Source organism: Sciurus vulgaris, assembly GCF_902686455.1.
Source record: "Sciurus vulgaris genome assembly, chromosome: 2".
NCBI lineage: Eukaryota > Metazoa > Chordata > Mammalia > Rodentia > Sciuridae > Sciurus > Sciurus vulgaris.
In genome coordinates, this window is record NC_136462.1 from 13,512,834 (window position 1) to 13,536,361 (window position 23,528).

Consider the following 23,528-nt stretch of genomic DNA (forward strand, 5'->3'; position numbering starts at 1 on the left):
CCTCGCTGGTCACGGCAAGCCAGGGTGGGCATTGCTTTAGCCAGCAGAAACAAAAGCCCCGCCTGTCCTTCCAGCCAGGCAAGGGCCCAGCCTGTGAAGGCAGCCACCCTGCCTGATCCCAGGCCACACTTGGGCCTCTCAGACACAGCCCTTGCTCTTCCCAGAGCACAGAGAGGCTCTTCCAGGCTCAGAATGAGACCACTAAACCTGGAAAGGGGAAGTCAGGTCCCAGCTGGGTCAGGACAAGCCTTTCCCAAGTCTGGGCCAAGGGGTGAGGTGGCCCCTGAAGACCCCAGTGGCCAGACGTCAGCCTAAAGCCAGCCTGGCCCCAGCAATACTCAGAGGGTGCTGAGTGAACGGGAGCAGCCAACAAGGATGCAGACCCCATTCAGACCCCCAGGAGCATCCAAGACCCACTCCCAGGAGGTGCAGAACGTCCACAGTGGAGGGGATGGCCGAGGGGAACTCTGGACCCCAAGCAGAGATAGGGAAGCTGAGGCTGGGCAAGAGCAGGGCTACCTTGAACAGCAACATTGAGCTCATCGAAGCACAAGGATCTGGGAGACACAAACACAAACCAGAATGAAAGGCGGAAGCTTCTAGTGAAATCTAAAATTCGCAAACATGCAACATGAAAAAAATGTTTGCAATCTTATCCCTGAAACAAAAGTCTAAGTCAATGCAACACTACCTCTCTTCTCTCTTCCTGTCCCTCCTTCCCACCTCTGCTAGGAAATGAGGGCTTACTGATAGCCTGCAGAGCAGCTTGGTATTTCTGGCACAGGGTCTGGTGCCATGGACAAGAGATAAACCATTCTGTTAATTAGACTTAAGTTCGTCTGGAAGTGACAGAAAACCTAAAATAACAGTGACTTAAACAAGATACATATGCATTCCTCTCCTATATAAAATCCTGGGTAGAATGATGCTCCACCTTGTATTAGGACCCTTACTATGTTGTTATCCCTCTCTGTACAGATTCTACTCTTAAGTTTACCTCAGAGTCTAATATGGCTGCTTCAGGTCCTGCCATTACATCTGCATTCAAGTCAATAGGAAAGACAAACATTTCCATTTAAAGGGCATCTTCAAGCAAACTGTTCTCCCTTCTTATAGCTCACTCTCCTGAAATTAATCACAGGCCACACCTAGCTTCAAGGAACTGTTTGGCTAAAACTTATACCTGGCTAAGATTCAGGGGCCAATGCACAGGCTCTGCTTCACCCTCCAGCTCAAAGACTCCAGGATGGTGACCAATCCCAAGGAAGGGATCCCCCAACCCTAGACCCACAGATATTTTTAGGAGCTTCATTTAAAACAGGGGACTTGGAAAGAAGTCAACAAGTCCACACCAGCATGGGACCAGGCAGCTCCACCCACTGACATGACCACAGCAGGATGGGCCATGGAGCTGGAGGTGGGCAGCGTGTCCAAAACACACAGAGAAAGGAGTGCAGGAAGCAACCCTCAGCCCAGAGAAGCCCACCAACGAGCACACACGCACAGACCCAAAACGCGGACGTGCCCTTGGACTGGACACAGATTCAGAGATAAAAGTGCTCAGTGCTTTCAATTTCACTTTGTGTCTCTGTGGTTGAACGCTTTCAAGTATAGAACAAAACTTTTGTTTTTAAAATCAAGAGTGTGCGCGTGCGCGTGCGCGCGCACACACACACACACACACACACACACACACAGGCATCCCAGGCCTCAGTGGCTGCAGCACCAAAGAGCTCAGGGCAACCATCTCAGGTGCCCTGGCAATGGCCCTGGGAGGTAGCGGTCATCACCCTGCCTGGCAGAGGCAGCGTCTGTGGCAGGTTCAAGTGCAGTGTCATGCCGAGGGTCACCCAGCTACCTAGTGAGGCACGGGCCTGTGGGCTCTGTCATCAAGGTAAATAAGAGACTCTTCCACATGGCCAGGTCCCTCACACACAGCACCCTCCCCTACCCCGGTCAGGCTGGCACATGCCTGTCCCACCCACTTTCCCTCAGTGCCCTCCTCCTCCCCGAAACCCCTCCTCTGCACATGTGTGATGTCTCTGCAAATGCCACCTCTGCGCGGGTCCTCCCTGCTCACCACAGTGACAGAGTGCGGCAGAGCTCAGCTGCTCTGCAGGGTGCCTGTCCTTTAGTCACGTGCATCTGCCTCCTACTTTCCCTGGTAAAGTGGAAACTTCTGAAAGTCCAAGTGTTCAGTAAATGGATGGAGGGATGGATGGATAGATGGGTGGGTGGGTGGATGGATGGATGGATGGACGGATGGATGGACGGACAGACAGGTAGATGGATAAACAGGTGGCGGGTGGATGGATGGTAGGTAGATGGATATATGGGTAGACAGGTGATGAGTGGATGTATGGTGGGTAGATGGATATATGGATGGACAGGGGGATGGGTGGGTGGATGGTGGGAGGATGGACATATGGATGGACAGGTGGATGGGTGGGTGGATGGTGGGAGGATGGATATGTGGATGGACAGGTGAATGGGTGGGTGGATGGTGGGAGGATGGATATGTGGATGGACAGGTGGATGGGTGGATGGATGGTGGGAGGATGGACATATGGATGGACAGGTGGATGGGTGGGTGGATGGTGGGAGGATGGACATATGGATGGACAGGTGGATGGGTGGATGGATGGTGGGAGGATGGATATGTGGATGGACAGGGGGATGGGTGGATGGATGGTGGGAGGATGGACATATGGATGGACAGGTGGATGGGTGGATGGATGGTGGGAGGATGGATATGTGGATGGACAGGTGGATGGGTGGGTGGATGGTGGGAGGATGGACATATGGATGGACAGGTGAATGGGTGGGTGGATGGTGGGAGGATGGACATATGGATGGACAGGGGGATGGGTGGATGGATGGTGGGAGGATGGACATATGGATGGACAGGTGGATGGGTGGGTGGATGGTGGGAGGATGGATATGTGGATGGACAGGTGGATGGGTGGATGGATGGTGGGAGGATGGACATATGGATGGACAGGGGGATGGGTGGGTGGATGGTGGGAGGATGGACATATGGATGGACAGGGGGATGGGTGGGTGGATGGTGGGAGGATGGATATGTGGATGGACAGGGGGATGGGTGGATGGATGGTGGGAGGATGGACATATGGATGGACAGGGGGATGGGTGGGTGGATGGTGGGAGGATGGATATGTGGATGGACAGGGGGATGGGTGGATGGATGGTGGGAGGATGGACATATGGATGGACAGGTGGATGGGTGGGTGGATGGTGGGAGGATGGATATGTGGATGGACAGGGGGATGGGTGGATGGATGGTGGGAGGATGGACATATGGATGGACAGGGGGATGGGTGGGTGGATGGTGGGAGGATGGATATGTGGATGGACAGGTGGATGGGTGGGTGGATGGTGGGAGGATGGACATATGGATGGACAGGGGGATGGGTGGGTGGATGGTGGGAGGATGGATATGTGGATGGACAGGGGGATGGGTGGATGGATGGTGGGAGGATGGACATATGGATGGACAGGTGGATGGGTGGATGGATGGTGGGAGGATGGACATATGGATGGACAGGTGGATGGGTGGATGGATGGATAGGAGGTTAGGTGAGGAAAAAAATGCCTGATGAATTTAAATTGACGCTGTCCAAAAGTCAAGAACAGAAAGAAGCATAAGCAATGTCCTCAGACGCCATCGGCAGAGACCAAGCCCTTGCCTTGAATGGCACCATCCTAGAGACAGATGTCTACCTGGTCCATCTGTGACACTGACTGAGAGAAGGAAACCGAGGACCCAGAGGCTGGGGAAAGAGGTTCTCGGTGAGTTCTTCCTTGACAGCCTGACCTTTGCAAGAGGCCATCGGGCTGGGAATTCAGACACAAGGTCCTTGGTTCACCCTTGGGGGGAAGATGCCTGGCAACCCAGCCAGGGAGCCCTGGGAGCCTGTGGAGGAGGGCAGGCTTCCCTGCGCTGCCGCCCCTCCCTGCTCTGGGCTCCTGCCCAACTGTCTTTGGGAACAGGCTCCGCCCTCTGTCCGACACCTCCGGTTGGTCAGTCGGGAGCTGGGTGGTGTAGGGCATCTAAAGTCTTGTCTCCTTACTGCAGAATAAGAAGTTCTTGGCTTTGCTGAAGATCCCAGAATCAGTGGTAAAGGGGGGACGTCTCCCACAGAAGAGCCCCCTTGGGTGTCCCTCCTGGTCGGTTCATGTCCCCGCTCCTGCCACCCTCTCCTTGAATTCTCGCTGACGGGTTCCAAGCTTGTGGACAAAGCCAGCTCTGGGACCTCTGGCCTGGCCTGGTCCCTGGACGGGAGGGAGGATGGGGGCTGTGTCCTAGAGGCTGGGGCCATCACCCCATAGGATGTGGCCTGAGGGTGTGCGCCACCCCTTCCAAAGTACATGAGCCTCACCCACAGCCACTCCGGCCATCAGTGTATGAAGGAGGTGACCCTGTGTTGCGGATCTGTTCATCCTTCAAACACTGCCGATGGGGGTCCTGAGCCCCCAGGAACCACCCACAAGATGGGACAAGGGGCTCTCCTGAACACTAGCCTCACTGCTGCTCTGGGGACAACCTCCCCTCAGGGGCCACCCTGGGTTTCCTCGGGTGACACCATGTGGCAGTGAGGGCCAGTGTCACCAGCCCCCAACTGCACGGGGCAGCCAGAGGGGAGGCTGTGACTGTCGGGGGCCCCTTTCCCCAGCCTCGCTGCACCTGGCCTCTGGGCAGCCTCCAGAGAGGACTTCAGGAGACCTGAGGCCACTGCTCTGTCCCCTTCTCCACAGCTCCCACTCAGTGTGGCCCCTTGGGCTCCACTCACCGCTGCAGGCCACCTCGACACCAGGCCACCTCAACGCCAGGCTCTCTGCCCAAGAGACCTCCCAACCCACGTCCAGCCTGAGGTTTTTCCAGGAAGCCATGGGCCTTGCCCCAAAGTAGGCTACCAAACCAGATGTACTTTTTAAAAGAGCTTTTCAAAATAAACCCACAGCCATGAAGACCCTTTCTTCCAGGCTCTTGGTCGGGGAGATGACCCAGATGTCTCCTTCCTGGGTCTTTGTTTCTGAGGAAAGCGCACGTAGGTGTTCCAGACTGTCGCACAGGCATGCTCCCAGCAGGGGCGGGAAGAGGCGCTGCCTCATCCGCAGCGGGCACTTCAACCCTAGAACCTGATATGACCCCAGGATCCTGCTTCGACGGCCTGTGGGCCAGGACTCCAGGGAATTGCTGAGTGTCAGGCAGAGCAGGGATCTTGGAGAGCATGAGCTCCCTTCCCACATGGAGAAACTGAGGCCAGAGAGAATAAGGGAATGACTTCCTAAAAGAATCCCAAACACCAGAGGGCACGGGACCCCGGAATAGCCTCCAGCCACTACTGACTGTCCTCCAGCATTCAGGTCCCAAGCATCGTCCACATCAGCAAAGGACAGTTCCAGGAAAAGGAGTGTGGGCACTTGCACACACACACACACACACACACACACACACACACACACACACACACTCCGGGTTTCTCAGTGGCCCACAGACCCGCATTTGGGGGAGGGAGAAGGGGCTGAGCAGGGTCCCCACTCAATTCCCTGGGTGACCAGCCATCTTCCTCCTTCCAGGTTGCAGGGAGGGGTGTGGTGGCCTTGGAGGGTCACCACCTGCAGCAGAAGGGAGCCCGGCTCCCCTCCCCCACCTGTGATCTGGGTAGCCTTACAAATCCCTGCAGAGTTTAGGTGCCTCAGGACACAAAAGAGAAACCTGCACAGAGATGTTTAGAATCCCCTTCAGGACACCACGGTTCACAGCACTTACTGAGTGCCAAGTGTGTGCAGGACACAAGGATAGGAACTTGGAAGGTCTGACTCGTCCATGGAATTTTATAATCTAAATAGGAAGACATGATTTTGAAGGGGTTTGGCTCCTTTAGATTTCCTAGGTAAAAAGTGGTTCATGCCAAAAAGATCCCGCGGGTTCCAAAAGGAGGAATCCTGGGAGTCTGCCTGGGTGGAAGTCTTCACGGAGGAGGTGGGCCCTGTAAAAGGGGTAGAAAGAGCAGAGAGGTCACCCTACGCACAGGACCTTCATGGGCAAAGGCATGAAGTGACTCATTAGGGAGGACAGAAGAGGTGAACTGTGCATTGGCTCCAAGTGGGACAGGGCCCCTCGAGGCACCTCAGGGTGACCACTGCCCCCCACGGCCTGGCATGAGCACCTTCTGTCTCTACCATCGAGAACCCTGTCACCAAAAGGGCTCATTGCAGGGAGCAGGTGGGGACCAGTTGTTGGAGCACGTGTGGAAGTTGTCATTCTCACCTCAGCTGCTCTCCTGGGGACCCTCCACGTTCTAGATGCCCCTAGGGACAGGAACAGAGCAACTTCCCGTTCTTCAGGTAAGAAGGTGGGCTCAATGGGTCAGGGTAACAGCAACATCACTGCACATTCTAGATCTAGTCGTCAGATCAGCATGGAGTGACTCCCCAAGAACAAGCTGATGAGTGACCCCCACAAAGGCGACCCCCTATAGGGGCAGAGAGCAGGCAGAGGAGGCAAAGCAGAGGCAAAGGGCTGGGCTGGTCACTTCCCTCCCTGAGCATCTTACTGGGCCCATAGTCCCACCTCTTGGGGTGACCAGGACGCTGCTGAGGGTGGCCCCCTGCATGCCCTGGCCCCCTCCACCCATCTCCTCCCAGCCCAGGTTCTCCTTCCCTTCCCCCTGAAAGTCCCTCTGGGAAGCAACCTGTCACCCAGCTCCGGGTCCACGATGCAGGTTCCCTCCCTATGGGCCCTGCCCTCCACTGTCCCATCTGCAGGCCGTGGTGGGCCAGCTCTCCTGCCCTCCCCTCCTCCTCCTAGCTGCCCACGGCAGTTGTCACTGTCTAGAGGACAGGCTGTGACGGATGACTCACTAGCCACCATGGGTGTCGGGGGGACTCTGTGGTCATCTGCCACTCGTTTCTTACTCCTCTCTGCTCTGCCCTGTGGCTGGGAGGCCCTGCAGGTGGGTCGGGCTCCCGTCTGCCATGTGGTGCTCCAGGGAGGCCAGAGGGCATGGCGAGGGCTCCAGGCTCTGGACGCCCCCTCCCGCCTCCAGGACGCCAGCTCCTGGGGCCTCCACTCTGGAGTTTGGATCTCCTGGGTTAACAGGGAGGGGTCCTGAGGTGGGGAGAATATTAAGCTTTTAACACTTGTTGCTTCAGTGAAGATCACTGCGTAGAGCCCCAGGCCCAGGACAGGGGCATCAAGGGGCGGGGGACAGGGGGAAATGTGCTGGGTCCCCTCATCCCAAGCAGGCTCGCCTGCCTCCCCTGCCCTCTCAGCGGCTTCCTGGAGGATGTGCTGGGGGTTCTCGGGGCACAAGAGGGAGGCCAGGGCTTGTGAGGAGCCTTCACTGCTTGTGGCCAGAGTTTCTGTTAAGGTCTAGAAGGACCCAGGAGAACACCAGCCCCTAAAAGCCAGGAGGCCCAGGAGAGGTGCAGAGCTGAGCCAAGGGTTCAGACACCAATGGTCACTGGGCCTGCCCAGGGACAGCTCCCTATCTGGGAGGCCAGAGTGACAGATGGGCTCTTGCAGGGCTTTGGCAGGACCCCTACATTACGTCAGGCCTGGACCTGAGTTCCACCCCTTCCTCTCCTGGATCTCTGTTCCCTGAGCATTACGCTGGGGGACTGGATTAGGTCAGTGACGGCCACATTTCTTCCTAAAGTAGATTCTGTTTCAAAAGAAATCTTATGCAGAACCCTCAGGACAGCAGACCTGTGGAAATGTACTGGCCTGCATGCCAGGTGGGGCAGCATGGGTGAGTGCCAGGCCTCCCCTGAGCCCCCAGACCACTGGCTCTAATGCCCTCTGAGGAAGACATTCTCAGGTGACTTCCCCACCCACTGGGCATCTGTGCCCTAAAGCGCTGGCCCCTTGGCTGTCCCAATCTCACCAGTCATTCCTGGCTCTTCTTTCCCTCCATGTCACCTCTAAACCATCAGCAAGTCCAGGGGGTCTGCTGTCTTGTACTACCACTGCCCACCCTGTCCTGGCCACTCCTAGCCCTACAGGGCCTATCATAGGTCTCCCTGCTTCCGTTCTACCTACAGTCTGCCCTCCACCCCCACCCCGTGCAAACCTGTCCTGTGGCCCCAGTTCACTCAGCACCCAGCTAAGCCCTTCCGGCCCGCCTGGGGCCCCACCTTCCTCTGTCCTGTCTCTATGCCCCACGCCTGGCTGTTCCCCAGCCAGCCACATCCCCTGGGATCACTCTTGCTCTGGGTCTCTGCCAAATGTCCTGTCCACACAGTGGCCTCCTCAGCCCACTGGTCCAGAATGTCCCTCTGGGGTCCCCATACCTCCTACCCTGACTTTCTGTCTCTCCTTGGTAGAACATTGGCTGCACCAGGGCAGAGGCATGGTTAAAGGCTGGGCCCTGCCCTGCCTAGCACAGACTGTTGAATGAATCTTGAATGAATGGCAGAGTCTGAAAGGTGAGAAAAAGCCTCTGCACCCAGGGTACTAGGCAACCTGTCTGTATTTTCTCTCTCCCTAGCCAATGTTTTCAACAAAAAGTAGACAGGGTTTACTTGCAAATATCCTCAGACTCCTGCCCCAGGGAACAACACTCAGGTGGCACCTTCCTGGCCCCTTGGAGGCAAGGCAGGATGCATCCCCTAGTTATTTGAGCATCCTCCCCCAGAAGGAAGGAGGGAGCTCTGGAACAGTAGGCTAGAAGGACACACTCCACCAAGGACTCAGGACCCAGCCCTGAGTGGTTAGCAGGACTAGGGGGAGCTTGAGGGTGAAGGGCCTTGTGTCTTCTCCTCTTGATTCTTGGGTACTGCAACATCTGGGGTGTGCCACTCAGGAGCAGGGGATGTGGGGGGTCATACTGATAGTCAGGAATGATCAGGCTCCTCTCAGAGAACAGGGTAGAAATCAGAGACGGACCTCACTGCTCAAGTTCCTAGACTCCTGCCAGTTGGAGGGCTGTCCCCGGTGGTGGCGAGCCCTCTGACACTGGAGCTAAGCAAGTGCATTTCAAGAATGGTGTTAAGGGCATTCCTTTGCGTGGTGTAAGGTTAAATAAGATGCTACCTAAGAACCCTTCCAACCCAGAAGGCCCTTTGCAGTTGAGGAGCATGTTGAGCAGCAAACCCACGCTTCGAGTGCTTAGGATGAACCAGGCAGAGCTCTGAAATGGTGCCTTAACCTTGTGCTGCCTATGGGCAGCTGCTTAACACAATCATGGGGGTCCCAGAAGCAACCTGTGCAGCAGCTGGTGTTGGATTTACAGACGAGGCAGAGGCAGGCTCACTAGTCCAAGTGAGCAAAAGGAGGGTCACACCTTTTTATTATAATAATAGTAATTATGGAGGGTTTCCCCAGTAGACCAAAGTGCTACACTCTTCTATGGATTTAATACTTTAAACAACTGCAAAAAGCAGTTACTATTGCACATTCTCATCAAGTAAACTGAGGCACAGAGAGGCCTGAATAGGTAATGAACAAAGAAAGGTAAGAGGAAGTGGGCTGGGCTACGTCATCCCTGGGCAAAATGGGAAGTAGGTAAGGCCAGGCCGCAGTCACCTGCCCTCCCTTCCTCCCTGAGAACTGACCCTGGCCAATCCCACCCTGCCATTTGGGGTGTGGCAACACTTGCCTCCTCTGGGGAGCCCCTTCCCCATTGGAATCCCCAGTCCTTCCCACAGGATGGCATTTGTTTCGGCAGGGTGGCTTCCAAGGAAAAGCAAGCATCAGCATCCAGAATTGATGGGCTGGGGTGGCAGTGGGGGAGAGGGGTTGGAAGAAAGGAGGCTTCCAGATCTAGAAGAGGTTAAGGGTCCCTCCCACCTCAGGGGGGGGCGTCACCTCTGGCTGTCCCCCACAATCTTGGCCTGCACAAGATTGGCCCAACTCTTCTGTTTTGCAGGGCGGAGAACTGAGGCCCTGGAAGATGAGGTCACTGGGCCAGGGGAGGCAGCGGTAGGGTGTCCATCATGGAATAGGCCCAGGACTTTCAAACTGCAAAGCAGGGAATGGATCCCTGAGACAGCCCATCCACCATGGCACCCAGAAAGGTTCCGAAAGGCTTACCCTGGAAATGCTTCAACAAACTTTAGGTTTCCCGGGACAACCTCTGGGCTGGGGGACAGGACCTTCTCTGCAGAGCACAGCCCTAATGCATGAGATCCAGAGGTGGAGGCGAGGGGGAGATGAAACCAGACGCTAGGAAGCCCTCTAAGAAGTCGGTTCCCAAACCTTTGGCTTTACGCACGGCAAGGGTCGTCCCCCTGCACCCTGCACTCCGCCCCAGGGCCCCGGAGATCATGCCTACCCCGTGCGCCCTGGACCCTCCCCAGCCACTAAGCTCAGTAAAGGCCGGTTCAAAGGTCACTGCCCCAGACCAGGCCAGTAGGACCAGTAGGGCGGGGGAGGGGATCAAGGTGGGCCCTCTGTCCCGGCACGCGGGTCAGCTGTTGAATCCGGGGCGTCTGAAATTGCGGGGGCCTGGGACCCCCATTCGCCGGGAGAGGACCGAAGGCGCGCCCCAGGGCTCGGCCGAGCTGCGGTGCGGCAGGCTGGCGGAGCCGGGTCCGCGCGTACTCCACGCAAACTTCAGACAGGGCAGGAGCCAGAGGGGCGAGCCGCGTCTACACCCGCGCCGCGGCTCCCACAGGTAGAAGCGCACTCCCTAGAAAGCCGGCCGCCCGGCGGGCCGCGGGGCGCGTGCTGGTTTCCCAGCGAGCCTTGTCCGCGCTTTGAAGTTTAGCCAAGTCGTCGGTTGCTGCAGAGTCACCAGGGCCGCGGGTTCCAGACAGCCCGAACCCCGGGCTGCCGCGGCCCAGGGTCCCTCCGGAGCTCCGAGGGCTCTCGGGCACAGAGAGGTGGAGTGGGAGGCCGAGCGGACGGCCGGGGAGGGGGTGGCGCCCACCCCGACTTACCCCTGGGGGTCCCCGCGCGCGGGCGCCCCGGCCCGTCGGATCATGCCGCCGGCAGCTCGGGGTCGGTGCTGGGACGGACTCAGGCGCCGGGCGGCGCGGAACGCGGTGCCCCCAGCGCCCACATGTCCCTGGCGCTGGCCCTCGGGATGGGCCCGGGCCGGCGCCGCCGCCAGCCCCGCGCCGACTGGGGAAGCCGCCGCCGCCGCGCTCTGGGGCGCTCGCTCCCTTCCACTTCCTGTATCGCAGCGAGCGGGGCTTTCAGGAAGAGGCTGGCCTTGGTGGTCAAGGGTTTTTTGTCAAAAGCCATTCGGCGGCGGCTCGCGGCCCGGAGCCCCCTGGGGCACACGGAAGCCGGGCGGCCGCGCCCCCGGGGCCGGGCCTGGTGGCGGGCGGTGCCCAGGCGGAGGCGCCGAGCGCGGGCGCCCAATCTCGGGGTGTCGCCAACGCCCGCTGGGGCTGCAGCCCGGGCGGCCCGCGGGGCTCCGGAGAGGGAAACTTAAATGAATCCAACTGGGCACGGAAAGGAGGCGCTCTCCCTCCGGCCCGCCCCGACCTCTGCCGGCAGGTGGGGAGGCCTAGAACGCGAGTTCGTGGGACCCACTGGAGCAAGGGCTGCGCCTCCGGCTTTGGAAATCGTTCAAGGACAGCCTCAGACCCGAGGCAAGGCGCTCCTTGGCATCTCTGAGAGGTGGCCTCGCCTTGTCTTGGATCCCTCCTCTGATCACGAGTTCCTTACCTAAAGGCGATCTGCCCACCCATCAAGGCTGGCAAAGACTCACCCGTGCCCAGGGGCACCTAGATGTCCGAAGAGGGAGAAGGCCAGCTGGCAATATCCACAGCAACCCAGCTGGCTCCCAGAGGTCTCCCCTCCAAGTGCCCAGGCACTCAAAAAATGCCTCCTGTTAAACCCTCTGTGCCCCCAGAGCATTTTGCAGAGTGACAGGTTCGCACTAGACCCTAGGAAGTCTTCTCCCTCTAAGGCAAGGTTTCTCTCCACCTGAGCGCTATTGACAGTAGGGGCCAGGTAATGGTTTGCTGTTGGGCCGCCTGGTGCATCGCGGGGTGCTTAGCAGGGCCCTGCACCTCTGCCCACTAGATGCCAGCAACATTCCCACCCCCCTGTAACAGCCCAGATGCCTCCAGGCATTGCCAGATGTCCCCAGGAGGCAAAGCCCAGGTTGAGCCCTGCTGGCCTTTATAAACAGGGAGACTGAGGCCTGGGAGACAAGGTGCCGTGCTGATGTCACAGTGAGGGAGGCAGACAGGACCCAGGCCCGGGGCTCTGCTGAAGGACCCCAGGCCCCTCTGCCCTCTGCCAAGCTGCTCTCCTCGCCCCTCCTCCTGTCTCTCCTAGCATCCACTAACTCAGCCCATCAGAGTCAGAGAAGAACCTAGGTCTGAGCATACATTAAATCGAACCTCCTGGTGGCATGGTGCAGCCCCTTGGGGACAGCCTGGCAGTTCCTCAGAAGGTGAAATAGAGTTGCCCTGTGATCCAGCGACTCCCTCCCAGGTCTGTACCCAAGAGAAACAGCTCATCTACACAGAAGGAACTTGCACGTGGGTGTTTATATCAGCCTTTTTCCCAGCAGCCAAAGCCTGGGGACACCTGTGTCCCTCGGCTGATAAGCGGTGAGCACAGGGTGGTGCCTTCATGTCGGGCTATTATTTGGCCATCCTAAGGAAAGAAGCAGTGATAACATGCAAACATGGATGAACCTTGAAAATATGCTAAGCACAGGGAGCCCGTCAGGAAGCAGCACATTCTGTTCGCAGGAAATGCTCAGAACAGGCAGATTCACAGAGACAGAATCACTCGGTGGTTGCCTGAAGCTGGGAGGAGAAGAGAAAGTGGGGAATAACTGATCATGGTTACAGGGTTGTTTTGGGGGGCGGTGATGAAATGGCCTGGAATTGATTGCGGTGTTGGTTGCACAACTTTGTGGCTACACTAAAAACCATAGAATTATACGCTCCAAGTGGGTAAATTGTATGGTATGTGAATTGTATCCCAATAAAACTATTTTCTTTTTAAAAGGCACAGAAAGTATGGCCTCCCAGGAGACCACCCTGACTGCTCCAGCCCACAACGCTGCCCCCTCTGTAGCCCAGATCTCTGCAGACCCCCACGCTAGTCCTTGACCTGACACCACTGGCTTGTCTTCTCCTCTGTGGGCTAGCCCATCCCCTCCCTACATGGGAAGCATCTTTTCCACCATATCCCTCAACAGGGTGGTAGCTTCCTATTTGAATATGGGTTTTGAGGCCAGCCCCATGTTCAAATCCAACCCCAAGGCCTTGTAGCTGGGTGACCTTGGGCAAGTCCCTTTCCAGAGCCTCAGTGTGTTCATCTGTAGAAATGACGAGGACAGATAAGGTGGGCAAGAGGGATCCCCTCCAGGACACCATCATTATCCCTCTCTTGTTCCTAAGACAAGCCTGTCAGCCATCCTTAGGTCTCCCTGGAGTCTGTCGGTGACCACGGACAGAAGCCTGCTCTGATGAGCGTGAGTTTTTTAAGAAAGGAAAAGATAACTGAAAGGACTGTACTGGTGCTCTTCACTGAAGTGTCCCACAGTGCAGCTGGCTTGAGCAGGTCAGCGTCTAAGCCTCAAAGCATGGCGCCGGGGCACAGCCTCTGTCTGCTTCCTTGTCTCCATCTTGGCTTCCTTCCTGAGAACCGTTTTACACATGGTGACCCAGGGCTGCTATTGGCTACCCCAAATTTGTACTCTCCCAGTTTATTGCCAACTTGGGGTGAGAGGAGACTGGGACATTCCCTGACAGTGCCAGAAAAAGTCCCAGGGAGGGACCTTCTTGGTTCAGTGGAGTCTTGTGTTCATCCACAAAGCGACCATCATGACTGGTAAACCTAGGGCTCTGATTGGTCTGCTAAGAATCAGTGCTTGCTTTAAAATGGCAGTGGGGGGTGGTCACCTCCACCTGACCTTACAGATGAGTATGGAGGAGGGGAAGGGCCAGTCCTTAAAGTGAAACTGGGTTCTGTAACACAAGAGGTGAGGGTAGAGGGGAAGGAGCTTGTGGACCCAAACAACACCAGATTCTCACTTCTGCACAGGAGTCCCGAGACCCATGATGGGAGGAGGATGGGGATGTGGGGACCTGGGAAGGAAGTTTGGATCCAGGAAGAGGGCCAAGGACAAGCCTGGGTTGACATCACCTCAGGGTGCCCCTAATAGCGGCTGCTCAGATTCTGGGATCTTGGCCGTTGTCAGCACCAGGTTGCCTTGGGTCCTCATCTGGTGTCTATCTGAGGAATCTGGGCTTCTCAGAGGTGAACAGTGGATCTCAGAAGGCTTCCGTGGTGACGTGATGAGAGCCCCTGTGTGGTTTCCCCGAACCCACACTTTAAAGGGCCTGCAGGGTTCTCATCTGAATGCCCAACTGGGGACCAATCTGCTTCCAAACATGGTTGTTGGAGGATTCAGTTGCTTGAGGGCTGTTGGAGAGGAGCCCCCCATGGCTTGCTGGTTGTTGGCTGGAGGTGCCCTCAGTGCCTCTCCAACAAGGCCCTGGGTTCCTTAGAGCGTGCAGCCGCAAAGCCAACTGAGACAGTGCATTTGCATTGCAGGACAGAAGTCCCTGCCTTGTAGAAGTAAATCACGGCAGTGACATCATTGCACCCTTGCCCTGTTCTGTCGGTTAGAAGCAAATCACTTCATGCTCATGGGAAGGGCATCTAACAGGCATGAAGAGTGGGAAGCAGGACTCCTCGGCAGCCATCTTGGATGCCGTCTGCTACGGGCAGGCTCTGCATGCAGAATAATAGGGACTTGGTCTTGTCCTCAGTCACTGAGGTTGGCTCCAATCTCTGCTCTGACCTCAGTTCTCCTATGGTTCCAAAATAGCTTCCACTGGCAGCTGGGATCCTGCTCCCTGGTTTCTTTCTGCAGGAAAGGGGAACAGCCTCCCTCCTATCCAGGGAATAGAAGTTGTAGAGTGTGATTGGTCAACTTAGGTCACAGGCCCACCCGAGTCACCAGGAAAATATCATGCACTGATCAGCTTAGGTTCACAAGGGTCCACACCTGGCTCTGGGGTTCCGGGGTGCCTTCCTCCTGGATCATGTTGGGAAGGGATTGAAACCTGATCAAAAAATCAAGACTTTTTCAGGAAGGAAGAAAAGAATGGATATTGAAATGAGACTAGAACATTCTCCCACTGGGTAGAGAGGATCACAAACTCGAGGCCACTTTGGGGTTGGTAATAGTTCAGGGTGTTGGTAATAGGTTCAGCGTGATAGTCTCCTGTGCCTATGAGCATAGATGTCAAGACTTCTCAAATTGTACACTTTAAGCCGTATAATTCTTGTTTGTCAATCATACTTCAGCCAAGTTGTTTTTAAAAGTTTACCATATCTGTAGCCATGATGCTATGAAAGCACAAAATCTAAACAATTGCTCTTCCAGTTTTCAAAAATGCATCTGACTCCACGGCAAAGACATTCACATGGCTGATGCGTGGGTGGAGTTATGACTCCAGTCCTTGGTATTTTGCTGGGCTCGTGCCCATTTTGTGGAAATTAAGATATGTGCCTTTACGGCACATCTTTGTCACCTGCAGCCAGGGCTGATTCCACGGGAGTTTGGAAGAGGCTTGGGCTTAAAGTTGCTGGACAGAGCCCCTCGCTCCACTGCCGGGGACCAGCTGCACAGTGCACTGTCCCCGCCCCACACTCTGCTGCAGCTCCCCGGTGGAGGATTCCTGTGTCCCCCCGGGAAGCCATCTTTTCATTATCTGCAGGTTTCCCCGAGTCCACTGAGCCTACCACACGTGATCTCGCACAAACGAGGTCACCCGTGGGTGGGGGAGGAGGCTATCAATGCAGGGGTTCTGGGAGATTTGTGCAGCCAGCAGCCTGCGCAGCATGGCGTTAGACCCGCACTTGCCGATGCAGTGTCTCCACTTCAGATTCTGACTTGGTAGAGACCCAGGAGCAGAGCCGGGAGGATCTCGGGAGGGCACTTGTGGGGCATATGTTTTATTCATCCATTCAACAAACTTGAAGTGAGTAGCATCCCGGTTCCCAACGGGCCTGAGTGAGAGGTGTAACTCAAGTTGCTCTGACAATGTTTGTAAAAGTTGGACATGAGGAGATACCTTTCTCGAAGTTTCCGTCCTTTGCCCCCTCCCACCCCATGGAGGACGATCAGGGAAGCCAGCAGGAGAGGCCCTGGAGTGGGCTTGGAGGCATCCCCAGCCCCCCCGCAGGTGGGAGGCACTGGGTCAGACAGGCCTCACGGCTTGGCGTCTGTCCTTGCTCTTGGCAGAACCAGAAGTGAGGGAATGGAAAGAGGCTTTGCAACAGTGACCTCTGGGAAACAGCCACATTTTTGACGAGAGGCCAGTGATGAAGCCTCAGCAGCTCATCATCTCGAAGCAGGCTCGTCTACCAGGAGAGGCGGGAGTTCAGGCCTTTCTCTGGAAGCAGAACTCACTGTGTAAGGGGCACCCTGGTCCTACTGTGAGCCCTGCCCACTGCGAAGGTAAGGATCCCTGGGGACTGGGATCCCCAGGGACAATCTTCAACAATAGGGATTCATCCCAGAACACCTAGGATGGGACTGAGGACTCGAATATGTGGAAGAAGACAAAACCGCACACGCAGCCTTAGTTAGCAATGATGCATAATAAATGACCCCTAACTTAACTATTTTAAATAACAATGAGGTTTTGTCCTGATTTGTAATTTTTTTTTTTTCTTATTTAATCTTAATAGTTTCTATGGGTCAGGTCTTGGTAGTAGAATATCGGATTGGTCCTGGTTCAGGGTCTGTCATGAGGTTGCAGTCAAAATGAAGCTAGGCAGCTATTCTGGACCGTGAGGCAGAAGTTATTTGCTGAGGAAGGCAGAGCAGCAGAGGAGGCGGGCCACTGGCCCCCTGGAGCGCTGCCCCAGCCCTGGACCCAGCATCCTCATCTTCTTGAGAGGAAGAAATGAAGTCCTAGTCTGTTTCAGCCCCTGTTATTTATAGGTTTTCCTGGAGTAGGATTCTAACAGGTAGAAATAAAAGTAGGTCATCCTAGTGGGAGGAGCTGGTGTAAGGAAAGACCCAGAAACAGGACCTTGCTTCTTTCTCAAACTAGTGGTTGGGGGACAGAAGCTCACGTGCCTGCTTGAGAGTCACAGTGATTTCTGATTCTTGCAAGAGCCACTCCAACGCCTGGGCTCCACTCCTTGGTGAGGACGTGGTTTGGTTCAGTCTCACTTCTCCCTCTGGGGTAACTACATCCCCTGGAAATCAAGTGTGGTGTCCACAAAACGTCTTCCACGTGAGAGAAATCAGAAATCAGGGTGCTCATTTGAAACCACGGTGCAGCAACAGGCCGGTCACTTGAGGGCAAATCTGGTCCCACACTGGTCTCCTCTAGGCCTCCTCCTGTGCTTCTGTCGCATCTCAGGTGAGAGTCTACAGACAGCTGTGTACTTCGTAGGAGGTAAGAACATTCGCAACTGGGGCTCCCCTCCTTAAAGAGCTGTGAGGGCAGCCATGGTGGGGGGACGGATGGTCTGGCTGCTTTGGAACCATGCACAAGTGTTCTAGTCCTCTTTTGGAAGATGGCTTTAGATGTACCCTACCCCACTGCTTGGAAGGATTTAATGGAAGGTAACTGCCTGTGAAGTTGCAGGCTCATGATAAAACTGGTAAGAGAGAAAAATTCATGAATTGCAAAAATCATGCAGGGAAATCAACCCATGGAGAGCAGATGTCCAGTTCTGTGGTTTCTTTGGTTCCCTGGTGCCCTGTTCCTGATAAGTGGGCCAAGAGGTGTGTTTGGGGGGTCGGGGTTCAATTCAGCTGCCATTAAGAAGGCGTGGTGAGGAGCAGAGAGGACCCCGGGACAGCCCTGCCTCCGAGGTGTCCCTGTTGAAGCTGCAGATGCTGACGCTGTGGGGCGTGGTCCTGTCAATGACCTTGGCCAACAGCTACATAACTTCCAGGGGCCAGTGCAAACTGAAAATGCACAAGGCCTCGCTCCAGAGGTGAATGCATGCCAGGACAGCGGCCGGTCAGCGCTGGGCTACCTGCAAGGCCCTCCCGGCCTGGGGCCTCCTGCGTGCAGAGCCTGGCCTGGGCCCTCCAGCCTCTCGCTTTGCCCAGTCTGAGGGGTTTCTCAGCAGCCCATGGTCCAGGGCCACCTTGGTCACAGCCCAGCAGCTGCACCGTACCAGCTCGGCCTTCAGGGTCTCCTGCTGGTCCCACAGGCCCCTCAGCCTCTGCCACCTCTGGAAGACCCTCATCAGCCCACGTGCAGATCAGCAGCCCTGCAGGGGCTGAGTTCTGCTCACTGGGGCAGCCTCCTGTGTGTCCAGCATGCTGGCCACCTCTTGGGTTAGCCCTGCTGGCTCCAACTGGACTCCACGGTGGAGTGTGACAAGAGCCCTGGACCCTCTTTTCCTCATAACTTTATCTCATGCAAAATCCCGGAACAGGCAGTTTGAGAGACCCCCTTCCTTTTGGGATCCCCAGGTTCAACAACGCTGTGCAGGAGGGTTAGTGTCCTGCTTTTCAGAGGACAGGATAGGGTCTCTGAGAGGCTACCCTGATCAGCCCAAATCCCAGATCCACAGGTTCTGAATTAAACCCCAGGCCCCAAACTTGCTCCTGTCCCAGCATGTCAGAGTGGGGGGACTTCCTCTCCTCCTCTGTCTCTGTTATCTTGACCATCGGTTCCCAAGTCCTGTGGCCACAGCACCCGACCATGAGCCCCAAAGTCACTGGGCAAACACTGGGCACCCACCCCAGCCCATCTCTCCTCTGAAAACCCCTGCAGTTCTTTTCTGGGCTTTGGACCTCCAGTTGATGGCCACTGCCACATCCCAGCCACCTCTGTACACTGCGGTCAGAGTGACAGTTCAGAATCCAGGATCACCCTGCGGCGGGCCCCGAGGCCCTCCCGCTCACCCACATCCTCCACTTCACCTCTTGCCGCTCTCATTCCCAGGCTCTTGTGTTCATTTCTGTGGCTGAAGTAATAAATCACCAAGAAGTGGGGGCTTAAAACACAAATTTATGAGCTTATGGTTCTGGAGGCCAGGAGTCCCAAATGGGCTCCAGAGGGCTAAGGCTGGGGTGTCGGTGGGGCTGCCTTCCTTCTGGGACCTGAGTTGAATCTATTTCCAGCCTCTGCCAGCCTCCAGGAGCTGCCTGCACCCCTTGACCAGCAGCCCTGCCCCCTCACCTTGCTTCCTCAGGCCCCCTGCCCCCATGATTTCTCGGAACCCATCCAGATGGCCCAGGATCCCTCTCTTATCACATCTGCAAATTCCCCTTTGCCACGCAAGACAGTATTCATGCTTCTACTGACCAGGACATGGGCGACTTTGGGGGTCATTCTCCTGCCTGCTGTAGGCACCATGGGTCTTCCGGTTTGAGCTGCTTGGAAGTCATTGACTACGTCCATTGTGTTTTCTTGGTTATTCATGGTCTATTTTTCAATCCCAAAATATTTGGTGTGATTTCAGTGTGTTTCCTTATCATGGCTAATGCCTTCTGCATGCCTCGCTCTGTGTCCCTGACCTGTCCACCCATTCCTTCTGGAAGCCAGTTTGAGCTGCTGTCTCTCCTGAGCTCCAGGAAGGGCAGGTGCTCTTTCTCTGGGCAGCCTCCCACAGCCTCCTGAGCTCACTGCCTCCAGATCTCGTGGGCTCCCGCTCGCTCCACCTCCCCAGCCAGCAGTTGTTACGATGCTTGGAACACAGTAGGCCCTCAGTGTTCCTTGCATGAATCAGTGAGTGGCGAGGTATGTGATGCTGCCTCTAAGTGTCAGCTGATGCCCTGCAGTAGCTGGCAGAGGCACCTGAATGAGTACAGTTCAAATTGTGACTCTTCTAGAACATTCTGAATGAGTAATTGCCTAAAAATACTAGAAGCTTACAAACCAATGGTGGTGCTGCGGTTGATGGTGGTGACAAGAACAGAGGAAGTGGTTCATTCTGGTCTGGGGTCTAGGGAGGCCCCCCCAAACACATGGACCCTTTTCTTCGGGACAGGGGTCGCAAGCAGAGAGAATGGCATGAGGACACGTGGTGCAGAATGCAGATGGCGGGGGAGCATGGGGCGGTGACATTGAGGCTTCAGTGGCCTTTAAGGCAACTGGGAGCTATTGATGTTTCTGAGCAACAGAGGGATAAATGGGTTGCCCGCTTTGAAGATCCCTCTGGCTGGGTGGAGGATAGATTGGGAGGACAAGGAGAGTGGAGGCAGGGAGGCCAGCCAGGAACTGACAGCACAGACTCAGCAAGCACTAACAGGGGGACAGCAATGCAGGAGCAGAAGGTGAGAGATTGCAAAAAAGACACAGGGGGAGACACAGGAGGACAGAGCATGCCCACTGCTGGGGCGGGGGAGGCTTGACATCTTGCTGTGCAATGACTCCATGACGTACAACAGGAGTGGATCTGGGCTGGGAGCTTGAATCAACTTCTCTCCAATATGAAGTGAAAATTTCTAAACATCAAGTTGAAGAAAATTCCACAATGAACCCCCGTCTCCTCTCCCGCTTCTTTTAGTGAGACGTAATCGACCTGCCTCCCCAACATCTGTCTCCATCTGCCTCCATCCATGGTAATAATGCATTTCAGAGTAAGTCGCAGGCACCCGGAGGCTCCACCCCTAAGGGCTTTTTCACTAACTAAAGCTCATCAAGACTTGTCTTTTAAGGTGTTGTTTATTTTTTCTGATAATGTTAGCATTTGTTTAGAATTTGTTCTCTTTCATTCCATTCACCTGTTTTTTTTGTTTTGTTTGTTTTTTTTTTTTTTTCCGGTGCTGGGGATCGAACCCAGGGCCCTGTGCTTATAAGGCAAGCACTTTACCAACTGAGCCGTCTCCCCAGCCCTCATTCCATTCACCTGTTGACCATTCTAGTAGTTTTAAAATTTTGGATATTTTGAATAAGCTCTTGAGAACATTTTCTCATAAAAAAAAATCAGTTTGTACAAGTTTATTTCTGATGATGCTGACTTAGCAGGGTGTGGGAGGCCTCTAGCTGAAGAGCCCGGAGGTTAGACGGGTAGGGAGTGTCTCTGGAGGGACTCTGAACCTTGGGGTTAGAAGTATCAATTTGGGGGACAGCGGCAGTTGGGCTGGGCCTTGCTCCAGCCGGGGGGTTCCGGGATGTGCTGAGCTGGTCACTGGTTCCTGACCCCGGCGTGCGTTAGAATCACCTGGGGAATTTTCAAAGATCTGGATGTCCAGGCCCACTGGTCACCTCCAGGATGGGGCCTGGGTGTCTCTGTTTCAAAGCTCTGCTGAGGACACCCGTGGCAGCCAGGACTGAGAACTACTGGGTGGGAGAAAGAGGCTCGGGGCAGATTGCACGTGCTTTTAAGGAGCAGGCAGAGGAGAACCGGGAGATGGAGCCATCGAGGAGGGGAGGAGAACCAGGAGAGGGAGCGTGCTCTCAGTGGAGGACCACACCCACAGCAGGGAAGCCTGCAAGGGGCCGGGAACAAGAGCCCAGAGCCAGCACGCCCGAGGACACATCAGGGTGGGGGCAGAACGTGAGGCCTCACAGAGCAAGTGTGCTGGGGTCTCAGGAGAGAGCTCACTGGTGGGGACAGAGGGAGGTCAGAACCCAGACATGGATGCTGCCCTTTGCTCTTCCTGGTGGACACATGCTACCGGAGGTGGGTGACAAAAACTGGTGAAGGCCTATTTCTCGAGCCAGTGGACCACAGTCTACCTGCGCCAGGACCCCTGTGAAACTGGAACCGACCGGAACAACTTTTAGAAAACATCACCAACAAACCAAAAGGGACTGAACACCCAGGCTGGTCACATTCAGTCAAACTCCGTCCCCTGGTCAGGGCTGGGCAGCCTAGGTCACGGGAGGAGACCTGGCCCCTGGGGCTGGTCCCCACAGCTGCTGCCTCCATCTGCCCCATCATCCTCATCTGAGCAGTGGGGACAACACCCCTCCTGCATTTCACTGCTCTTATAAACCACGAAGAGTCAGAGAGACTGAGGGACGCTGGGGCATGCAGACTTTTGGACAAGCAGATCCCAAAAGTTAACAATGACTGGAATCACCAAAGTCCTTCATACATCACAGACTGACTCTAAGCAGGAAACGAGTGAAAAAGAAAGAGGATTCTGACTCTCAGAGAACTTCTCAAACCAACCATGGGAAAGTTCTGGAAAAAAAAATTCGCTAGAGACTGTTTGGACCTTGAATGTCCCCCAATGTCTCACGGGTTCAGACGTGGGCTTTGGGGAAGTGGTTGGACAGCAAGGCCTCTGACCTCTTCGGTGGGTGAATCCACTGATGGCTGAGGGAGCTTCTGGGAGGTGGGACCCAGCTGGAAGAAGAGGTCACTGGAGGTGTGTCCCAGAAGGGCATGTCTTATCCCCTACCCCTTCCTCTCCCTCTCTCATCTTCTCAGCTGCCTCCTCCGCTGCACATTCCCGCCACCATCTGACCTCTCTCTTCACTACTTGGTGTGAACCAGCTGCACTGGCATCCAGGGAACTTGCTAGAACTTCAGCCCCTTGGCCCCACCCCTCTCCTGCTGACCCAGAGTCTGCTTTTTCACAAGATTGCCCAAGTGATTCACAGGCATGTTAAGGTTTGTGGTGGCACCCAGGGTGGCTGGGACTCAGGAAAGTTTTGTAGGGTGAAGGAATCAGTCAGAGCTTCCATCTCCCAGCCTCCATCTCCTATGACAAGAGCTGATGACGGAACTCTTCCCAGTGAGCAGGACTGGCTACATGATTTGCAGAGCCCAGTGCAAAATGCAAATGTGGAACCCTTTTTAAAAGGTCTTAAGAATTTCAAGATGGGCGGCAAGCGAGTGGGAGTCCTTCCTACAGGGGTGGCAGGGACCGTACAGGCCCCGTGCTCATGAAGCTGATGAGGTAGAAAAGGTCATTCTGGACCCAGCCATGCTAGCCAGATCCGTCATTTGCTTTATTCATTTCCAACCATTGTAATTAAAAGCTCCAACCTCTCATCCTTTTTTTACATTTATTTTTTCTCCATATGCAAATAGAAATGGTTTTTAATGGCTCTTATTCCAGTGTAATTCTTTCAAAAAAATACAAATATGCATGTCTATGAAAACATGAATGGAAGTTCTATGTAGGGAAAGACAACTTGTGGTCATTTGTTTTATTGACAGTGTACAGACTTTTGATATATTGCATTACAATACTGACCGCTAGATTTCTCATAAAGGTTCAGTTTGTATTTACTCTAGATTGTTCTTTACAACAATAGTAAACTCATGCCAGTGTTTAGGAACCAAGAATGTCAATTCATTCAAATTTAATGACAGTTTTATTCAACTAAGAATCTCATGTCACAGAGCATTCACAGTGCAGGAGGTCACAGTTACTGAAAAAATAAATAGCGGCATAAATATATTTATTATTTACAATTTTCCAACCCGTTGCTCCTGCTCTGAGAGAATGAATGAAGATGAGGGTGCAGTCCAGCATGCTCGAAGGATCCCCTGGGGGACACAGGCCACACGTGGACTGCCCCAGACGTTCTTGGTTTGGGCTGTTTTTAACGAGGTTCTTTCAGGACACAAGATGACCCTGATCAATCTCCCTGCTACTTGGTAAGTCAGGGTTGTGCCCTAGGAAGATCCA

General features: G+C 55.1%; 1 protein-coding gene across 2 annotated transcripts in view; it reads right to left on the reverse strand.

The window, feature by feature from the left end:
• The window catches only part of RIN3 (Ras and Rab interactor 3), a 108,535-nt gene extending 95,636 nt beyond the window's left edge, over nt 1–12,899 (reverse strand). Inside the window, exon 1 of one of the 2 annotated variants that reach the window (XM_079127622.1) lies at nt 10,909–12,899. In XM_079127622.1, coding sequence (XP_078983748.1) covers nt 10,909–10,952 — 44 coding nt within the window. In that variant the 5' untranslated portion in view covers nt 10,953–12,899. The remainder of the gene's footprint in view (nt 1–10,908) is intronic. The other variant, XM_079127624.1, reaches the window with a different exon arrangement.
• Between the last annotated feature and the right edge of the window lie 10,629 nt (nt 12,900–23,528).